The 20,374-nt window shown below is 40.2% G+C and overlaps 5 protein-coding genes across 11 annotated transcripts; 2 read left to right on the top strand and 3 right to left on the bottom strand.

The window, feature by feature from the left end:
• Positions 1-135: 135 nt before the first annotated feature.
• On the bottom strand, positions 136-4,326 carry app (Palmitoyltransferase app). Its single transcript, XM_011142401.3, has 8 exons — positions 2,968-4,326; positions 2,606-2,766; positions 2,302-2,460; positions 2,011-2,148; positions 1,766-1,920; positions 1,578-1,695; positions 1,308-1,420; positions 136-1,219 (listed from the first exon to the last, which is right to left on the bottom strand). The coding sequence occupies exons 1-8, from the start codon at positions 3,114-3,116 to the stop codon at positions 410-412; spliced, it is 1,803 nt and encodes a 600-aa protein (XP_011140703.1). The 5' UTR covers positions 3,117-4,326; the 3' UTR covers positions 136-409.
• A 190-nt stretch (positions 4,327-4,516) lies between these two features.
• On the top strand, positions 4,517-10,923 carry LOC105183936 (zinc finger and BTB domain-containing protein 14). Of its 5 annotated transcripts, XM_025301847.1 has the most exons (7): positions 4,517-4,771; positions 5,097-5,403; positions 7,474-7,712; positions 7,932-8,453; positions 8,564-8,671; positions 8,773-8,937; positions 9,028-10,923. In XM_025301847.1, exons 3-7 carry the CDS (start codon positions 7,479-7,481, stop codon positions 9,412-9,414), a joined length of 1,416 nt encoding a protein of 471 aa, XP_025157632.1. In that variant the 5' UTR covers positions 4,517-4,771; positions 5,097-5,403; positions 7,474-7,478; the 3' UTR covers positions 9,415-10,923. The 5 variants fall into 5 exon arrangements, with proteins under 5 accessions (XP_025157632.1, XP_025157630.1, XP_011140690.1 ...); XM_025301845.1 differs by lacking the exons at positions 4,517-4,771; positions 5,097-5,403 and adding an exon at positions 5,557-5,584; XM_011142388.3 differs by lacking the exons at positions 4,517-4,771; positions 5,097-5,403 and adding an exon at positions 5,911-6,164.
• Positions 10,308-12,715, bottom strand: PCNA (Proliferating cell nuclear antigen). Its single transcript, XM_011142393.3, has 5 exons — positions 12,495-12,715; positions 11,801-11,966; positions 11,595-11,739; positions 10,789-11,078; positions 10,308-10,699 (listed from the first exon to the last, which is right to left on the bottom strand). Exons 1-4 carry the CDS (start codon positions 12,713-12,715, stop codon positions 10,825-10,827), a joined length of 786 nt encoding a protein of 261 aa, XP_011140695.1. The 3' UTR covers positions 10,308-10,699; positions 10,789-10,824.
• Positions 11,379-20,169, top strand: eIF4E4 (eukaryotic translation initiation factor 4E4). Of its 2 annotated transcripts, none has more exons than XM_011142400.3 (5): positions 11,379-11,520; positions 18,596-18,826; positions 19,322-19,500; positions 19,589-19,906; positions 19,997-20,169. In XM_011142400.3, exons 1-5 carry the CDS (start codon positions 11,488-11,490, stop codon positions 20,109-20,111), a joined length of 876 nt encoding a protein of 291 aa, XP_011140702.1. In that variant the 5' UTR covers positions 11,379-11,487; the 3' UTR covers positions 20,112-20,169. The 2 variants fall into 2 exon arrangements, with proteins under 2 accessions (XP_011140702.1, XP_011140700.1); XM_011142398.3 differs by having other exon boundaries at positions 11,495-11,520; positions 18,559-18,826.
• Positions 13,372-18,533, bottom strand: Pof (RNA binding domain-containing protein painting of fourth). 2 transcript variants are annotated; one of them, XM_011142396.3, is made up of 6 exons: positions 18,361-18,533; positions 16,252-16,935; positions 15,681-16,183; positions 14,994-15,507; positions 14,172-14,528; positions 13,372-14,096 (listed from the first exon to the last, which is right to left on the bottom strand). In XM_011142396.3, exons 2-6 carry the CDS (start codon positions 16,870-16,872, stop codon positions 14,031-14,033), a joined length of 2,061 nt encoding a protein of 686 aa, XP_011140698.2. In that variant the 5' UTR covers positions 16,873-16,935; positions 18,361-18,533; the 3' UTR covers positions 13,372-14,030. The 2 variants fall into 2 exon arrangements, with proteins under 2 accessions (XP_011140698.2, XP_011140696.2); XM_011142394.3 differs by lacking the exon at positions 18,361-18,533 and adding an exon at positions 17,201-17,724.
• Positions 20,170-20,374: the final 205 nt, after the last annotated feature.

The raw sequence follows: 20,374 nt of genomic DNA, 5'->3' as shown, positions 1-20,374 counted from the left end.
TTATCCTTAAAATAAAGATCTATGCATAATACAAAACAGTACTTTCAAAAAATAAATAGATCTCTTTTTTGCAACAATTAAATTCAACTTCTTTTGGTATTTGTATATATATATATATATATATAATTTTTCTTTTTTAATTCTCGATTTGTGGAATCAAGAACAATCGTATAACTGTTTATGTACAAATGATCTTATATTTCTTGATCTTATATCATTTAGCATGAAATTTTAAGAAAAGGACGAATAATGATCTAATTATATTAAAGCTTTCTAACATTATGAGTTCATGATTTTTTTCTGTGGTAAATATATTAATTATGTACCTATCTTCTCAACTTTTCCTCCATATTATTACTTTACCAAGTTGAATATATTCGAGAAATACATGGCTGGTTTATAATAGACGTTAAATATCCTCATTGTCGCTCAATGAACTCATAATGAAACGTCGATTCAAGAGATCCTCCTCCGTACTGTCGCTCGGGCACAATGAATTCTCCGCGTACGACAAATTATTAGTCAGTGGTCCAGAACCGAACCTGTTGACTACGAGACCTATCGCGGTCTGCCCAATGATCGGTATCCCGCCTGTGCCCAATATACGCGCCGGCAAAATGTTCTTCGATATCGGATACTTCAAGGTATGATCGGCACACCTTAGGTTATTGTACTTGAGCGTATGCGGAGACTGAGTCAGCCGTAACGGATCTTCGGAATAACATTGAGGAAACTTTTGTAGATCGGTGTAACCGTTCTTATCGCTTATCTTGTAACGTAAAGGATCCTCGGAGTACCTCTGAGGATACTTCTGAAGATCAATGCCATACTTCTGATCGCCAACGCACTGATCGTATATTAGGTTGTTGTCCGAGCATCTATGATATTCCTCTCTACATCTATGAGGATACTTATGTAAACCCTCCTCGCATCTACACGGATATTTCTGAAAATCTGGATTTATTCGATCTACCTCGGTGTACTTCATATGTTTGACAGAATCCTGAGAGCAATGTTGCGCCGGATACAGCGGCACATAAGTATCGTTTATGTAATGGCGCGGATATTTTGGTAGATCTTCGGGATGTGTAGGATGCCTTAAGAGAGTTAACTCACCGTTTATTGACTCTATTCTCGGAGAATGTAGACCGGTGACCAAATTGTTCATCGAGTCCGTGAGTTCCGTACTGGGACTTGTTTGAACCGTTGTGCCGTTCGACTGTTATGATGAATAAAAACAAAACAAACGTATATTTATCCATTCAACCGTATTAGCAAAAAGAAAGAGTAAGATATATTTCAAGTACCTGAGGCTGCACAATCTTAACAGTTCCATATGTCTTATTATTAGTAATCACATTGTCATCACCAACTCTTTCTTGCTCTGCACGATATTCGGGTGTAACTATTCCTCTTCGATCTAAAAAAAAGAAAATAACCAACGATACGTGAATTCTCTTAATATGGTACAAAATAAAGAATAACATAACAACAAGCATAATTGTATTAACTTTCAATCTCATGTGACTTTTATATTGACACAAATTAACATTGCATATCTATGAGAGAGATCTTACCAATTAAACTAGGTGGAGATGGCCCACATAATACGTAAAAACAATTTCCGCAAATGTTTCCTTGGCTATAGGGATTAAAGCTTTCCTGTCCTCTTTTACTTGAGAATGAACCTTTAATCTATGAGAATAACGGCGTTTAGATGACATCGCCGATATAATTTATACGCGATCTCAACAAACGTGCTTACATCTTCGTTAGTTGTTTGATTACTCGTGGTTAAATATGTATGAAAGCCAGCAAGGCCTAAGATACTCCAAACAGAAAAGAAACAAATCACTCCTACAATGACGCTGCTCGGAGACGACCGGAGAGCTTCCAAAAATGGCTTATCATCTTTCGTAACTACAATCAATGAACAATAAATGGAATGCAACATATCGTACGTTAATTCCCTTGATATACTCTTACTGTTCTACAAACGATAACACTTACGCATAATTAAATGTGTGACTGCACATGCAAATATGAAAACACAAAGAAACGCCAGAGATACTATAAAAGCATAAAAATATCTATAATTCCTTCTGCCCACGCAGTTACCAACCCATGGACAGTGATGATCAAACCTCTCTGTAAGAATATTTATCTTTAAAATTAAATTAGCACCATAATTATTGTACAATACTAACTCTGATATGTATAATCTGATAATGCAAAAACAAACAAGTACTACAGATACTTTCAGATGTCTTGAGGCTAATACAGAAACATAGGAGTACATACCTACACAATTGTCGCATAGACTACAATGAGAGGCTCTGGGTGGCCTGAATATTTTGCATGTAAAGCAATATTTTAGTTTCACTGGTTGTCCTCTGACTAAGACTTCTTTTGTTCTAGGAGGAGGTCTATATGTTTTGGAGTTACCATTGTTTGGTACCTCTGTAGATTAACACAAAAAATATTTCAATTTAGTACCTCAAGAAGCTACAATATTAATTTTTTTCCCATATACTCATATATTATCAAAAGTATAATATAACTAAAAATAATTTACATGCATGTAAATACACAATTATATCTATACCAATTTGTTGCTCAATGTAAGCAGCTTCGTCAGGTGTTGCTCGTGGAATTACTCCAGGATCACTGAAGCTTGTACGGAACAAAGCAGACATTACAAATATAAATAATAAACCTCCTATCACCGGTATTGCTGGTGTTATATGTAGCGCCAAAAATGGACAACTGGAAAAAAGAAGACAATTGTTCTGAAATTTACTTTTGCTGGTATATACAAAAAAAACATCGACTTTTCTCTCCTAATGAAGTCTAACAAATTATCTCTAAAAGCAGAGGGTTCGCACTCCAGGTAAGCTATAACGCTACCTAACCCTACTGACTCTGCCAGCGTAAATAAAACATGACGCATGAAATTGCGATGCTTACTCAAAACCAAAAAATAATCCGCTCGTTCCGGCGATGAGACACACAGTGACATAGAATACTCCAGTCTGCGGTGCCATCATCACTCTTCCGTCGCAACAGAAGCGATTCCTTCCCGGGAACAGCTCCCATTTTCGCGTGACGTGAGGCATCTTGCGCGAGGGTAAAGTTTCTCTCACGTACTGTCATAAATGAACGAGCAAATCCCGCACGTTGATCGCTGGCGGTTTATCACAGTTGTAAAACCGTGTCCCTTCTTGGAAGTTCCCGCTAGCGAAACCGAACAAACATGTCTCATCTTGTTCCGAAGGTCTTCTGTCCTCGAGTCATAACACGCTGCGTCAGATAGCAGCATCCGTACACGATATGTTCCTTTCCATAAAATGCCAATTCAGGGAGATCCCAGCCGCCTGTTGAGCTCGCCGTTCGCGACGCAACGCGACGACACTTGACTTTTCGCGTAAGTGCAAGTCTAAAAACTCGATTTGCAGACTTAACCTAATTTTATCAATTCAGCTGAGAGTTCACGAATACTTTGGCGAAATTCACGCGTATAAACTTGCAAAAACTCGCATATGGAAAATCACGAACTCACTTCCGGAATGACATTGTCATCGTGCGTCTACAAAGGTCACCGACTTCGAGAGTGTTTGTTGGAAGAAAGGTCATAACCGCGGATTCGTCATCATCGTCATTATCATCATTATCATTATCATCATCGCTGTCGTCGTCGCCGTTCTCGCGAAGGGGAAAAAAGAAGCTTCGTTTGTAAATTGGGTCACCGCGGCCTCACTCGTGAATTGTGCACCACCACTGGCCGATCATTCACGGAGACCGCAACGCGCACTATGTTCCGGACGACCACTGCATCGTCTCAGATCATCGTCACTGTCTCGCCGCAGTCGTCACGCGACCTACGAGCGATGATAATAACTCACATATTTACAAGACCAGTACTGTTGTGAAACTCTTCGCTGATCGTCGTACTTGCTCGCGAAGCGCGTACGCGGCGCCCTCTCGCGGCATGATCCAAAACGCCATGTGACTCTAAGTCATGTGACCCGGAGCGGCCCGAATGATCGCGATTCAAACGCTCTCGTCGGCTTCCGTGCGGATCGATCCATCGATCATCGGTATATATCCGTGCACTAGTCTATGAATCGGTTCTTTTCTGAATATTACCGCATGTTACCGAGTCTCGAGAATGATTTTAACATTGACGTTAATTTAGGTGAGAGGTTAAGTCGCACGTGGAGAACGAGGATCGCGGAGAGACGAGACAAAAGTCAGACGAGCAATGGCGACGAGCAATGGCAACGAGAGCGTGTCCTAATCGCCTCTTCTCGCAGAGGGTCGCCAGGTAAAAAGGCGTCTTCGAAGGCGTTTCGATCAGCGAACGTCGCGAGATTGATTATTTAATGGTAGGGAGGGCGACGAGAGAGAGAGAGAGAGAGAGAGAGAGAGAGAGCGCGCGACTTATCGCCCCCGTTGCAAAATGGGTCGTCGACGCAATGCGGTACGTCGCCGCGCACCGGCCGCACACGTACACACACGCACACGGTCAAGGAAATCCTGGAAATCGAACAATCCTACCGTCGGCGCCATCTTCGGGCACGAACGACACCCTCTCGATCGTGAGATTTCCGCGAGATGAATGGCAAAGGCTCGAGATGATCTATAGATCCCTCAACGCGTCGTGCATCGCGCGAAACTCCTGCTGCGGCGTGCCGCGTCAGTGACGGAGCAACACGCACGCACACGGAAGAGTGCACGACGAGCCCGAAGATTAGAAAAACACGTCGACGAGGTAGGTACGCTGCGTTTGTAAAATACCGCGGCTTTGAACCCCGCCGCGACAACGGATGCCGCGGCGGCTTCGCCGGCTGCATTGTTTTCTACCGATTCTTCAATGTTTCCTAACCGACTAACAACCAACCGTCATCGCGGAGTTCGCGATGCGTGTTCGTTTCGTTTTTATTCAATCCTACACTTTCCGTCGCAAGGTCGATCTCGACTCGCCCCACGTTATATCTGCGGCTACGGAGAATCGAAATTGCGATCAGCGAGGAGACAAAGTCGCCCGGATGGATACCTTCCGCAAGTGATTAATTCGACTTGAATTTTCAACGTAGGAACACACTGCGCCAGAGTCGACGCGACGAACGGAGGAAGGGGCGTACGCCGATCCCTCGTGCGAACGGTAGATCATCGAGCGGCAGAAGCGGGTAATCGATACTCCGCGACAATTCACCAGACGTTCTGTTTCTGCAAGAGGGAGAGCTCGACGGGGGAACGAAAACGGCGCGAAGAAGCGAACGGAGGTTCTTGCAGCGGGATATCAACAGGCATCGGAGTTAGAGCGGACGTCTCAGATCTGCGAGGTCGACCTCCCTCTCGACAATTCTCTCGCGTCGAGCCTACGTATCTACGGCGTCGAAGGTACAGCCGAATCAACGGCGGTGGCGGCGGTGGCGGCGGTGACGGTGGTGGTGGTGGTGATGGTGATGGTGATGGTGGTGGCAGCGGCAGCGGCAGCGAGGGTCGCCTCGACGACGAGGGGGTAGAGAGTCGCGGGACGAGTGAGACGCGGAAGGGTACCCCCGGCGGTGGGGTATGAAGGGTAGGTTGGTAGGTAGGTAGGTTGAACGCGCGGGAGGGGTGGGCAGGGGACCGGGAGGGTGCATGAATCGCGGAGCGGGCGGATGGACGTACGGACGCAAACGCTGAAATCAGCTCGGACGATCGATGCGATAAATGGATGCGTGCGATTGGTAGCCGGGAAAATCGATGATGAACAGGGGGGCATACCCTACCTACCTACCTACCTAGCCGGCGAAAGCCGGCGAGCCAGCACGGCCGCACCGCACCGCGCCGCGCCGCACCGGAGAGGATGGAGCAAAGACCGAAATATCGATTTTTAGGCCCCTACGCGGCGGTTCGTTCGATGCTCGTATCTGCCCCGTGCCCCGTGTCCGCGCGAAGCGCCTTTCAAAACACCGACGACGCGCGCGAGATACGCCGCGCTGTGCACGCAGCCTCGTCCTCGTCCCCATCGTCGTCTCATCGTTGTCGTCGTCATCATAGCTGTCGTCGTTGTCGTTGTCATTGTCATTGTCTCGGTTGGACTTGAGATCTCGCGTTCAAATTCGCAATCGTGTGGATCCTCGTATCAACGTCATCAAGTGCGCCGATGTTCTCAGGTAAATCGCGTCCGGCCTACGAGAGAGAAGCAGCCGTCATTCTCGCGACGCATTCTCTCACGCTCGCCTCGTGGACGACGATGCTGATGATTCACGAGGCGGCACGAGCGTCGGGAGACATGAGCGTAATCGGCAAAGGCAGTTCTCGAGCGAGCATAAGAGTCAGTGTGGATCTCCGTAGCGTAGAGGAGACACGGCGGAGTGTTCCCTGCGGGCGCGTATATACTCACGACGTGAAGTACCGTGACACAAGGAAAAAGTAGTAGTGGACGCGCGCGTTCGCGACGTCGGCGACGTCGAGAGAGGGTGAAGGGTGTAGACTTGATCTCTCGCTGCGTCGTCGGCGACATCGGTGGTGGTGGCGGCGGTGGCGGCGGACGAATAGTAAATTGTGACGGTCACGGCCTGTGACACATGTATGCCCGATTGAGTTGGGCAAATTCGATTAACGCGCGGCGAGAGACCGCGAGAGATCGGCAAATCGCCGCGACGGCGAGAGTGATACGCCGCGCAACGGCGAGTTATCACACGTTGCGACTTATCGCGCTGCATTGATCTGTATACGCGCGCGGGCGGGCGACAAACGACGACGACGACGACATCGACGACGACGACGACGACGAGGACGTCGACGACGACGACGACGACGATGACGACGACGACGACGACGACAGAGTATCGCCGCAAACGTGACCGCAACGAAACATTTGACAGTTCGTCCGCGGAATAGAGAGAGCTAACGATCGGCCAGAAGGAGCACCGTCTCGGGCTCTCGTCTCTACATGGATCCGATTCGCTAGATCCATTTTCGCCCGTTCGTTCACGCTAGATCGCGAAGACGCTTCGCGAGATCATGTAAGGGCCGATCGTCAGCGAGAGAGCGACGTAGCTTTCTCGCGCGACCGCCTTTGCAGATAATTATCCGCAATCGCTAATCGCGGCGATTGATCGATATAGGATAGAAGTGCGCAAGACGCTGAGGCCAACGAGACCGGGGAGAATATACCAGTGCCGCGCGATAACTCTCATCGAGAATCTCGGTCGGATCATCGGCAAAATAAAAATGACATGTGAAGGATTCATACAAATTCTCCGTGTAGAATCGCATTTGACGAATCGAGTCCGATTCTCGCCCTGCGCCGCGCGATCGCATCGAGATTACGTTTCTAATAACGAATAAAAGTTAAGATTTGGCGCTGGATACGCGACGCCAACGATGACGACGACGACTACGACGACGTTATTGTCATAAGACACTTGTACGCGTCATGTGTAATTTATAATTCGGCATCGCTTTCGTCTGATTCAGAAAAAATGGCAATCGCCGCGTCGGATTATCAGCTCAAGTGGCACAGCTACGGCGAGCATCTGCACACCTCTGTCGCAACGCTGCTCCACTCGGAGTCTTTCGCGGACGTCCTGCTGGCCACGTCCTGCGGCCGGCACGTGGCGGCTCACCGATTTGTCCTTGCGGCCTGCTCGTCGTACCTCAGTCATATTTTTCAGACATGCCATTTCGGCGCGAACACCAATGCTCCGATAATTGTGGTTGGTATTGAATTATGCCTCGAATCCTTCCTCATACAGTATCCCTGTCCTCATAAGGACATCCTTATCCATACAAAATTCCAGATAATACGGTATATTTTAGCAACATTTTCTGTGGGTCCGAGATACTGTCTTTTCTTCATTTATCGTCAAATTGCTCGCAGACTCCGAACGGGATGTATGTTACAGCTAATTCGCTACGTGATTCCTGTGCTTCAGGTATTACCCACAGAGATCGGATACCGCACGCTGAAGATCCTGATACAGTATATGTACAGCGGTGAGGCCACCGTGGCGAACGATCAACTGGAGGGAGTCTTAAAAGCAGGCGATATCTTGCGTGTACGTGGCTTGTGGAGATCGAACACTGGTAGCAAGAAGGAGAACATACAGTCGAACAACCAGAAGATCGAGCGCGACAAGAGAGAGCCGTCGCAGTTGACCGGGCAGATACAAAAGATCAAGCTGATACAACCGACTCAGGAGAAGGTAGTTGAGGGTGCGCAACAGGCGGCCACCGCTCAAAATAATGTACAGACTCAGAAGCCAATCGAGAGGAAGAGCAATGAGAAAATTACCGATGAAAAGACCAACGAATCCGAAACGAAAAAAGTCTTGGAGGAGAACAAAAATAATGAACAAAACAAGAACAAAGAGAATCTCGAGGCGAACGGCAAAAAGAAGAAGGCCGTTAACAGCGACGTTGAGACGAATAAGACGAAGAGCGAAGGTGGCGAAAACGTGAGGCAGTTTTTATACTTAGATCGAACAACGCGATAAAACGAGAACTTCCGTCCAATGATTTAAACCGTGAAGTCTAACGTGTTTTCCCCTTTTTCTCTTTCTTCTAGACCGAACTGAATCTGGAACTGCTAGTGAAGGACGAGCCAATCGATTGGGAAGAAACGATCGATCCGTCGGAATCGCTTACGATAGACCATGAAATCGATATCAAACCAGTATGTAAAATAAGTACAATGAATCGCCCAGCGGATCGTTTTCTTAACGTAGCGATAATTAAATGAGCAATCACAAGTTTTTATTCTTACTCTCATCGTAGGAAATCGTACACAGTGCGGACGAGGATGGAGACATGGAGGAAGAAGAGTATACACCATTGACATGCGACATGTGCAGTCAAACGTTCAACAGGCCGTCAGATTGGGTGAGGCATATAGAATTCACGCACGCTGACATGACCGAAAATCGGAGAAAGAAACGGAAGGTACGCATTCTCGCGTGTTCTATTCGAGCGATACGTTTATATGTACGCGAAACGACAGACACTCCTTGAAACGGAAAGACACGTTTTCAGGACGACGTGAACGATGACAGCAAAGACTTCCCGCCGTTGAAATGCGACCTGTGCGGTAACATGTACTCCACACCGCAGGAATGGGTACGTCATATACAAACGGAACACACGGAGGAACAACTGGCCTTGATGAACAATTCGGCGCCTCCGAAGCCGAAAAGGGTTCATAATCATCAGAAGTTATGCAACATATGTCAAAAGGAATTCCCAAGTCACGCCTCGATGGTCATCCACCAGAGAACGCATACAGGAGAAAAGCCCTTCCTCTGTTCCTACTGTAAAAAAGGCTTCAACGTAAAGAGCAATTTGCTGAGGCACTTAAGGACACTGCATGACAAATACGTGCATCCTAGCTTGTACGGGAGTAACGGTAGCACGAATGCTTAAGTCCCCTCACATTTCTTTCCGACGCGTGTATGTTTCTGTTTGCATGGCTCAGTCGTGGAGAGAAATCATACAGTATCGTTCTGTAAATTCAATTTTATGTCTGTAGACTGACCGCGTATCTATACTGTAATAATGTATTCGGATGCCAAATCAGATTCACGTGATGACGGACTAAGCGTCGAGATCTGTGTGAATCTCCACTGATAAGTCACTGAGCGCATCTGAAGAACTTCACAATGCATTTTGGAGAGAAATCTATACAAACTATTTTTTCTAAAGAGTAGTAAAAAAAATCGCGTTCTCTTTATATATGATAATCTTCATTTTAACGATGTATAAAATAATAGAGCTCCTCTCGTTAGTGACTTTGGATTCTTGAGTTGAAACCAGAAAGCAATATCAGGGTTTTAATACCAAAGAGGCTGATTAATATTGCCAAAATGTCTTGTTTCGTTATTCTGAATCTTTTTCCTTCTCTATAATGTAGCGTGCACGCATAAAAAGAAGAACGTTGTTTTATTGGAAATTTTGTTTAAATATGAAAGACAAATGCTGAATAACTTAACTACTTCTAGAGATCTGTCGAGGAGTGCTTGCGTGTAAAATAATTCTATAGTATAAATCAATATTTAACACGATTAATTATAATTATTGACTTAATTATTTAGTGATTATACGAAATCCAAACTATTTAAGATTTAACTGTATACTTCTAGGCTATTCCATCCATGATAGCCCTTTTATTCCCTCAGCTCGTAAGTTAATTATGTATTTTTATATTAAAGTAGCTTATACACACAAACGTATAAGAGATAAGATACTTGCATTAAGCAAAAACTTGGAATTTCGATTAGGCTAGGTATATAAGAGTAATATATAATTCAAAATTCATCAAATTTTTTGGAAATATATTGAGTTCTTCTTATATATAAAAAAAAAAATGATGCGATATTATCAAAATACTGTCACAGTCTCTGGAACATAACAGTAATAATGTGAATATTGATTAAGAGGATGACACCATTTTGCTATATTAATCATTGTGTCACTCTACCTATGAATTTTAGTGTCAATTCTGCATTGCGCTAGCACTGTGACGAGCCAAATGACTTTTAAATGTAAAATTAAAATAATATATTACCTTAAAAGTACTCTTTTTAACTTTGCCTTACTTGTACCTCAAATATAAACATATCGGGACACTTAATTTTTGTTATTTACCAAAATATATATGTCTAGCGTTATATTCTCGCAATTACAGTGTCAAGCCAATTAATCTCTTTTTCTAACGAAATAAATATGGCGACATTAGAAACATTGTGGCAGAATTTAAATTCAAACAATATCATATTATGGTATAATAGCGATAATTACAACTTATCGGTGTATCAATTTACGCTTTGCGCTATTTTAATTTTCTTCCTCGTCGTCGATTTTGGGTGCCAGATAATACCTGATGTGTCCAATATCGCCGATCTTATATTCACATACCAGAGGAACATCATCAGACATAGACAGTTGAACTTGATTACATAGAGGACCGGCTTTCACGAAGCAATTCAAATAACGACAAGCAAATGTTAATTTTACTGGCTCTTGCATATTAATTATTACTGCTTCCTCTTCATTATCCGCATCCGCAGTCTGCGCTAATTTGATATTAGCTGCAAGAAAAAAGAAGCAATATGTGTAATGATTATATGATATATATGTACATATATTATATTAATTATAAACATGCTACAAGTCTCAAAATTTTTATATTAACTATATAAATCTCTCTCTATGTATGTATAAATGCATCTAACATATTCTATATAGCTTTTGTGTTTGATTATAACAAACAGTACATGTTTATGTTTCTATCAAAGCAGTTTATGTTCTATCAAGGATAAAAATGTAAACAGAAGAAAGTATATATAACACATGACCTTTGCTCAAAAGATCAGGAGATAAACATTTCAAATACATTCCCTATTTGAAGTTAAATTATCCAGTCAGTTTGCACCTATTGTGCCATAAACACAAGTGCTGAATTTTGAATCAAGTACAGAAGAATTTTGATTCCAAAAAATGACGAAAGCAACTCTAATTCATGACACAAACGTAAGTAGATAAGATATAAAAGGTAAACTACATAATTACCACATATTTATTTTTAAAAAATACAAGAAGCTTACCTGAACCATAATCACCAGAGGCGCTGAATTTTATACCTTCCTTAGTACAAGCAAAAGTTATGGATTCTCCAAATTGACTCAGATCTCTGCATATGCGTGTAAATTCTCCAGATGGCATTTTGACCACACATGAGTATGAGGTTTCCTATAAAATGATCAAGAGCATTGTACAATTCAGTCAATTATTTTATGTAAAAGGACCTTACAGGAATGCCAAGGTGCTCTTGATCCATATTAATCAGCTTCATTTCATACTCAGCAAGCTTCTCCTTATTTGGCGATTCAAATATAAAAATAACAGATTCTGGATTATCCCATGCTCTAAGGGTTACCGTATCTTCCGCACCAGCACATCGTAGAATTTTTGACATACTAAAAAACATTAAACAGTGTTTATCATAACACAGTCATAAAAATTACCTCAACAATCTGAGTTGAGAATTAATGGCTGTGAATTTCTCTTTTGTATTTTTTGTATTTTCTTTTTATTTTCTTTTCTTTCAAATTGTGTATGTATATAATATGTATATATTACATAGCACAAACTATGTAACAAATTCATTCCTTTAGTGTGGAAACTTTAAAATTTATGACAATTTTAAGATATACTATGTTGACTGCAGTAATTAATATTTTAATGATTAAATATTACAACTTATGATTGAATTCAAAGAGCTTCCAAATATTTCGAAACAAACTCATGTACAAATTTCTTTTACAAAATGTAAAAAATATTTACGTGTAAAAACTAAAGTTGAAGGTATAAATTGTTTTATCTCTTTCGTTCAAAGTGCAGAAAGTGTAAGCAAGAGAACAAATCCTATTTTTCTTTGTTCGACGAGCGCGTTAATGACCAGAGGATAACCTCCAAATCAGCAAGAATAATTTTCCTTGTCTTACCAACTAATACTCATGCCCATTGAAAGGTTCCGATCACAACGATACTTGTCGAAACCATCGCTTCTGAGATTTAAGGAGACCAACGAAACGTGAGCATTGTCCATTGCCTGAACTTGAATGCCCGAGTCGGAACATTCGAACGTTGCTTCGGTTAAAAGATCCTTTACAGCATCCAATACCTTCTTCAAGATTGCACTTTGTATTAAACGTGCCTCAAACATGGTGCCGTTGATAAATTCGATAATCTCAATTAATCGGTGAAATGAAAAGCAGATTGGATCGGTACCCGTAGACAGACCGACGCAATAAGTATTCTCGCGGCTTCTTCAGCTAACAATTACCCGCGCTTTACTGGCCGTTGTTTTTGGGGCGGAAGTAGATGGCAGCTGTTAAGCAGATATAAACTGTTGAAGATATATCCGGTGTTCAAATCCATAAAATACTTAGATCACTTTCTAGGTTTCTTTTATATTTTTCTTTCTTTTTCTTTCAATGTCTATTGAAATATTTATTTCATTTTTAGAACCAAAAGCATAATATAGTACAAAAAACAAACATGATCTACGATACAGCACGTAAAAGAATAAGTAAATATAGTTTTACTCTTTTTAATTTACAACTGTATGTACAAGAGTATATTATTATTAATTTCTGTAACGTGACAAGATTTTAATCTGCTAATCATAATTGACATCAATTTGTAAATTTGTATTCAAGCGTATTTAATAATGACCAATGGTTAATTCTCTATTATTCATAGACCTCAATATAAAAAAAACATTATTGAATAAAATGATGAATAAACATAAACTGATTACTACAAAAAGTACATAAAATAATAATTTTAATATAATTTAGTTCATTACATAATTTCGGGTTTATATATATGTATCTGAACCTTATATTCAAATTTATTGGAAAAGATAATAATTACAAAAGACTCCTAAACTGTAGCTATATTGAATATTGACGTTGTGAGAAAGTGAGGAAGCATGCGTATTTTCTCATACTTCTTACATACTGTAATAAATTTTTTTTACATATTATCACCTGCATTTAATATAAAAATTGTATATGTAATAGTAATATGTAAAACGCTTTCTATTTTGTTATCCCTTGTTAACAAATGTACATATTGTTCAATCTACGTATGTTCTATATCTTCAACGGAAATGGATTTTATAATTGTATAAAATTTACGATTATTTGTTACTACGAAACAAAAAAAGTCAGTATATTTGACTAATTCATACTATTGAACGCCTATAATGGCATGCGGAAAAAATTCAATTATTTCGATATACAGTGTGAGAAAAAGACCACGTGATTTCTCGCTTTTGACGTCATAATTCAATTTGACTGCAGTGAGATAAATTGTAGACAGGAGCCTTAATTAGAATAATGCTTACACTATCATATTTAAATACATGCAGTCTCATTCGTTACGTTATATAGCTACATACATAATATGTACACATTAAGTATGGGACAACTGTTAGGGGCGGCGTGATTATGGATATTGAAATGATAATTTATTTAATTTTTCAAGAAACCGATGTCGCCAGTCATATTTTCTAATTCGCTAAACATCTCGTCGAGATGCTGAAACAAAAAAATGTCAAATATATATATATCGATCTTAAATAAATATAAATTTATTAATGCATTAATATTTACATCTGTTGGTTCCTCTTTATCATCTTGTGGTACTTTATCCTGCGGTTTATCATTGAATGTTATATTTCCATCATCGTCGATATCTTCATCCTCATCATCTTGTTCAAAATCATCATCATCAGAATTATCCGATTCTTCATCATCATCATCATCATCATCATCGTCGTCGTCGTCATCGTCATCATCGTCGTCATCGTCATCATCTGATTGCATGTTACAAGGCATATCCATTTCATCGTAATCTACAGGTTCCTCTTTTATTTCAGTAAGCATTATCGTTTCTTCCACGGTTTCTGTTTCTGTTGGACATGGTGGTGGAGCTTCTGATGCTGAAGGTATTTGAGGAGGCTGCGAGGTCTAAAAAAACATTAATGTACCAATGTACTAAATATGACTTAATATGACTAACTACTTATTATCTACTAACTACTTATTATCTCTTGTTAACAAATGTACGTATTGTTCAATCTACGTATGTTCTATATCTTCAACGGAAATGGATGTTATAATTGTATAACACAACGAAACTAAAATGTGATTAATGTAATCAAAAAATTAATCGAAAGATAATTAAAAAATTATCTTTTTAAAAATAAATTTCACTATTTCATTGATTTCATATGGTCATGTATAACATAATCGAATTGATATCTTAGAATTCGTAAACATTTCGCTATTTAAATATTCTTTAAGTTCAACAAGTTAATATTTTTGTTTGGTAATTATTAATCAATAGAATAAATGAAATCAATCAACGTGATTGACATAGTACACAGAAATAATCTCAATAACTGGTTTTTCTTTCAAGATAAAGATCTATACCCAGGGTTGTTGTTGTTCTTGTACTGTCTTAGCTGATGTAATCGAAGTTGGTAATGTAGATGAATGAGAATTCGTATTTTGTTCTGGAGTTTGCAATGCTGGTTTACTATTTTGTGCTTTATTAGAATTATCTTGCAATCGCGCTTCTATATTCATTTCTTGATTTGTCGATGGTTTATCCGTGTGGTTGATTTTATCCTCCTTCTTCACTTGATTTCCATCCTCTTTCACTTTTTTAACACCAGATTTAGGCTCAACATTATTCGCTTTCTGTTCCTTTTTCACTTGCGCGGCATTACTGAGCTCGTCTTTAACTTTCTTAAACTCCTCTTTAACTTTCTTAAATTCCTCTTTAACTTTCTTAACATTAAGCTTAGGTTCGCCGGGAAGACAAGTGTTGCCTCTTTGCCGTCTAAATCTAACAATAATACTCCTCGTATCCCACATTAGGTCATGCGCTTGTTTATAAGCTGATATTGATTCATCTACACTATTATACCTTATAAAAGCATATCTGTAACAAGACATAAATATTAATATAAAGATGAAGTTGTCAAAGATAATTTATACCTGCATCTGGGAATTAAAGAGTTAATATTCATTTCGTTGATAATAAATATATTTACACACGTTTAAAAAAAATATATATAAATATATACACTTAGAAAATATATAAATAATACTCACCGAGTATTTCTCATCTTTTGCGCATATCCTACATCTACTCGTGCAGCAGTTGGAAATTTACTTTTTACTTCGTTTACATTAACAGACTCAGGCAAATTTCCTATGTATAAAGTATAGGGATCTATCTCTTCTGGCATTGGGTTATCTTCGTCTCGTAACGACTTCCTCTCGACTTTTAAGTGTCCTGTGCCAAACGGAATTTTTTCCAACTCTTTTATAGTGTCGTCTATATTTACATTCTCTGCCATCTGGATGAAACAATATCTTGGTCCACTCGGACTTTGAAAATGTATATTTTGTATACCAGGATGGAATAATCTAACGATATCCTTATTCAGATCTGGATCAGGGAATTTAATTATTAAGCTTTGCGCTTTAACTGTCTTATTGTATTCATTTTCAGTCTTAAGGGCTCTCTCCGCGTCCTCTCTATTCCAAGGTCTACTAGGATAGCTCTGGGACATTGGTTTCCTCTGTTTATTCTTCTTCACTACGACTTCCTCCTGAAAAAAATATATTTAATTAGGATTATCCACCATACCAAATATATATTGTACTCAAATATATTTACCGATACAATTTTTTCATCCTGGTTCTCTGTTTCCTCACCATGCCTGCTAGTTACAATTCCCGTTGGGAGAGATGGTATAGGATGATTAGGTAGAGGAACAGTCATGTGATTGATAATAACATCATTCCCTGTTGTAGTATAATTATTTCTTTGCCATTCTAAACCAAGACTGCTTGCCAATGTTGGATTAAAATATGCTGTTTGTTCAAATTGACTCTGTGACTGCCCAACCCTTGCCGGCCTTCTATTTTTACGATGAAAGTTATTTCTTTGACCATACATATAATTTCTATTATGAGTGAATCTTTCACGTCGTATGTAATTACCTCTAAGAGGCATCTCTCTTTGAAATGTATTAGTAATCTCACGTGGAGTTGGAGATGGTAAGGGAGATGTTTGTGTAGCTATCCAATGCCAAGGATTGTGTGCATGTGTCCAAGTTGAAATAGGAGCGACTTGGGAAGGCACTGGTCCAAATACATGAGGTTGGGGTGGAACTCCACTAGGAGGTGGCATAGCAGGCAAAGGTGGTTGTCCTGGTAGTGGCTGAGCGATAGTGGATGGTGATGAACTCGATGACGAGTAATTAGCATACGAGGAAGCTTCGAAGCTGTAGTTCATTGATTCTTGTTTGACAAAGGTCTGTTTACTTTCACTGTCTTCTTCAGCTACCTTTAGTTTCAACTGTAAAGATCAGGAAATCATGAATTAAAACGGCAAGAATACATCGTAGTGCGCAAATTTTACGACATGTACGACCAAGAACTGCTACGTTGGTGTTGCAATGGCATTATCGCGTGAACGATATCAGTACAAACAAGTACGAAAATAACGTCTAAGCATTGACAAGTTAACCTAGAATAATGTTATTATCGGACGACAGTAAGCACATGGCGCATCACTCGAATCGCCGCGGCGAGGCCGTAGAAAATAGAAATCTGAGCATTACCGTGCGCTTCATATTGCAGACACGTATCAGTGTGGTGCGATCTTACATGGAAGCAGCGTTTCCCGAGTTACAACGTAAACACATTGTATAGGCGTGAGTGAGGAGCGGAGATAGTATTACGAGAAACACCAGGGATACCAACCCCCGCGCGACGATTTTTGCAGGAAATAAATAAACAAGAACGACCCTGACCCCGCTGCGGTGATCTCGCGGAATTAGCGCGTTATGCAATTTGTCGTTTCGCGCGGTCGCGTCGCATCGAATGTTGCATCGCGCCGTTTACGCTCCATGGGCCACCAGACACCCCGTTTCTTTCTTTTTCAAGCTATCGATCTGCACGACGCAACGCAGCGTGTGCCACACACGCTGGACACAACGTGAGCACAGGTGTATCGCGATCGAAGCGAGAGTGCGAACGAGCTTCGAGCACAAGTCGCGCGATGCGTGATCCAAACTGTCACGGACAAACATTCGCGACGGACAATGAAGCCCTGACAACACGTCCGTGTGTACGGAACGCGACGCGCTCACGTTCTCAGTTGGAGGTTTTATCACATCGCAAGGTCGACCACGAGTTATGATGCTGGCGACGTTTCCCTCGGCAGCTTGAAGTACACCATGTATTTACCGCCCACGCGGATCGAACTCAAATTCGAATTTTCACTTACGCGCGACTCGCGCAATTTCGCGATATCGCGGTGATAAAATGTATATATCGTTCACTCCACTATTCACTCGCTCTTGGCATTCCTGAAAGAACAGAATTATTCGAATGTATTTTTTATTTTAATGATTTTTATTCTAATAAAGCCTCAAGTTGTTATCGCGCGCGCACACACACACACACACACAACACGCGCGCACACATACACACACTACACATATGCTATACATATTACACACACTACACATACTATATATACTACACACACATACACACACACAAAATACACGCGCACGTACACACACATACTATTTACACTACACTACATTACACACATAAATTAAAGTACGCGCATTGGCGAGAGTACATTTTGCTGAAATGTGTTGACAAATTCGAGCAACGAAGGACGAGAAACCTGATTGATCGAACCTGATCTGTTCGATGCATTAATTAACATTGACAAACTTGAAATTATATTGCAAAATATATTGCTTACGTATAATTTTATATGCGAGATGCGTCTTTAAAGCTGCGTTTAGTTTTCTCCAGAGCTAAACATTCTTTTCCAACCAATATTTTGTTGTAGTTTTATTTTAATACACTGCATTTCGTTATATAGGCATTATCTTTACTTGATTTAAAAACAATGTATAGAGATAGATTAGCTGGTGATCAGTATAATAACTTTTCGTAGCGGAACCTCTGTCAACAACACCGATTTCATTTCGAAGGTCGTAGCTGCAACTACAACGAACAAAGCGCTACCTGCGCCCCGAAAGTCGCCGAAAAAGGCGCGTCACACGAAAAAGAAACGTGGCGGCGCTGCCTGTACTTTACCGAAAGTACCCGAAGAGACAGTCGAAGACGTAAAGCCAACTGTGACGGTTTTCAGACCGCAGACTATATTATTAGAGCGCCCACATCGAAGGGATATGGCTACAAGCACAACGGAGGAAATCGAGGTATATTCCCAGCAACGAGAACTATAATTACGTTGCCATGCGTTGCGATCCCTCGTGTCAATAATTCGTTAAGTTTGATAAAGGAGTATCTCAATTTCATACAACAGCATGGTCGTTTTCGAACTTTCTATATCCTTTCCCTCCACGTCCCACCAACTATCACCATCCCGTACTTCAATATACTGTAGAAAGTATCCTAGAAAAGCGAAAGTTACAACGATCTTGTACTTGTAAAAATACCGGACGGCAGTGACCGTTTCGTCAATTTATAAATATACTACATTATATATATTCGTTATATATCGTGAACACGTGTAAATTGCGAAAGATTGCGAAGGAGCAATTGGGAAGGGACGATGAGGATTATCGTATAGGTTATATACGACAGGCTGAGCATAAGATATAATCAGCTAATTTCCGAAGTAACATGGTCACGTTCGATTAGGACACGATTTTGCGTCGCGCTGAGATAAACAACATGGAATCTGTTTTTAGGAAATCGATCGGAAGCAAACGGAAGCTGTGAATTCTGGTGAATTCCCACCTGAATATTTAATTAAACATCCCTTGCAAAATACTTGGACTTTATGGTATTATGAACCTGATAAAAGTAAATCATGGGAAGAGAGTCAGCGGGAAATAACAAGTTTCGATACAGCTGAGGATTTCTGGAGGTAATGATTTTCCTTTTCCTTGCATATGGTAAATAGTTTTTATGAATTGTAAAACAAATTTGAAAAAAAAAATATTTTTCCTTTGCAGTTTATATAACCACATAAAAACAGCTTCTGAATTAAGGCAAGGTTGTGACTATAGCATGTTTAAACAAGGAATTCGGCCTATGTGGGAAGATGAGCAGAATAAATGTGGTGGACGATGGTTAATAAATCTAGATAAAAAGCAACGTTTTGCAGATCTAGATAATTTTTGGTTAGAAATTTTACTTTGTATGATCGGAGAAGCTTTCAATGAATATTCAGATGATGTATGTGGAGCTGTAGTAAATATTAGGCCAAAAGGGGATAAAATTGGAGTTTGGACCTCAAATGCAAATAGTGAAGATAGTGTTATGGAAATTGGGTAAGCTATTAAAATTGAGGAAAAATAAAATAAAACAATAAAATATTTCTAGGTTGCTAAATCCTTGTTAATATTTTTTTTTATTTACAGGCGTAAATTAAAAGAAAGATTGAGGATCACACCTAAAATGTCTATGGGATATCAAGCACACAAAGATACTATGGTTAAAGCTGGAAGTCAAACAAAAAATACTTATACACTTTAAATATCTTTCTTTTTTTATTTTAATACTTATGTTAAATAAACACTCTAAATTCATATAATCCCTACATTGTCCAGTATGATATTAATCTCAGAAACTAGTGGATAATGTTATATTAACAAAACTATTTAAAATATAAGTTTATATTATATTAAAAAAATTAAATCTTGAAAGCATGTTATATTGCCATTATGCTTGTCTTTCCATAATGATGAAATTAAATGAAAGAATAATTAAATTATTAATTAATAACTCGACATGTACAA

This window comes from Harpegnathos saltator, unplaced genomic scaffold, assembly GCF_003227715.2.
Source record: "Harpegnathos saltator strain DR-91 unplaced genomic scaffold, Hsal_v8.6 scaffold45, whole genome shotgun sequence".
NCBI lineage: Eukaryota > Metazoa > Arthropoda > Insecta > Hymenoptera > Formicidae > Harpegnathos > Harpegnathos saltator.
Note: the sequence above shows the minus strand (reverse complement) of the source record. Positions and strands in the feature narration are given on the sequence as shown.

Coding starts and splice junctions, on each gene's coding strand:
- PCNA (XM_011142393.3), bottom strand. CDS start 12,715: ATGTTTGAGGCACGTTTAATACAAAGTGCAATCTTGAAGAAGGTATTG. Junction 11,967..12,494: donor ATGGGCATGAGTATTAGTTG/GTAAGACAAGGA, acceptor AATGTTTTTTAG/TATGTCAAAAATTCTACGAT. Junction 11,740..11,800: donor AAGAGCACCTTGGCATTCCT/GTAAGGTCCTTT, acceptor ATCATTTTATAG/GAAACCTCATACTCATGTGT.
- app (XM_011142401.3), bottom strand. CDS start 3,116: ATGCCTCACGTCACGCGAAAATGGGAGCTGTTCCCGGGAAGGAATCGC. Junction 1,921..2,010: donor AGTCACACATTTAATTATGC/GTAAGTGTTATC, acceptor CATTGATTGTAG/TTACGAAAGATGATAAGCCA. Junction 1,696..1,765: donor ATCAAACAACTAACGAAGAT/GTAAGCACGTTT, acceptor TTATTCTCATAG/ATTAAAGGTTCATTCTCAAG.
- Pof (XM_011142394.3), bottom strand. Junction 16,184..16,251: donor AGGATGAAAAAATTGTATCG/GTAAATATATTT, acceptor TATTTTTTTCAG/GAGGAAGTCGTAGTGAAGAA. Junction 14,529..14,993: donor AAGAACAACAACAACCCTGG/GTATAGATCTTT, acceptor ATGTTTTTTTAG/ACCTCGCAGCCTCCTCAAAT.
- LOC105183936 (XM_011142388.3), top strand. Junction 7,713..7,931: donor CCAATGCTCCGATAATTGTG/GTTGGTATTGAA, acceptor CCTGTGCTTCAG/GTATTACCCACAGAGATCGG. Junction 8,672..8,772: donor ATGAAATCGATATCAAACCA/GTATGTAAAATA, acceptor CTCTCATCGTAG/GAAATCGTACACAGTGCGGA.
- eIF4E4 (XM_011142398.3), top strand. Junction 19,501..19,588: donor ACAGCTGAGGATTTCTGGAG/GTAATGATTTTC, acceptor TTTCCTTTGCAG/TTTATATAACCACATAAAAA. Junction 19,907..19,996: donor GATAGTGTTATGGAAATTGG/GTAAGCTATTAA, acceptor TTTTATTTACAG/GCGTAAATTAAAAGAAAGAT.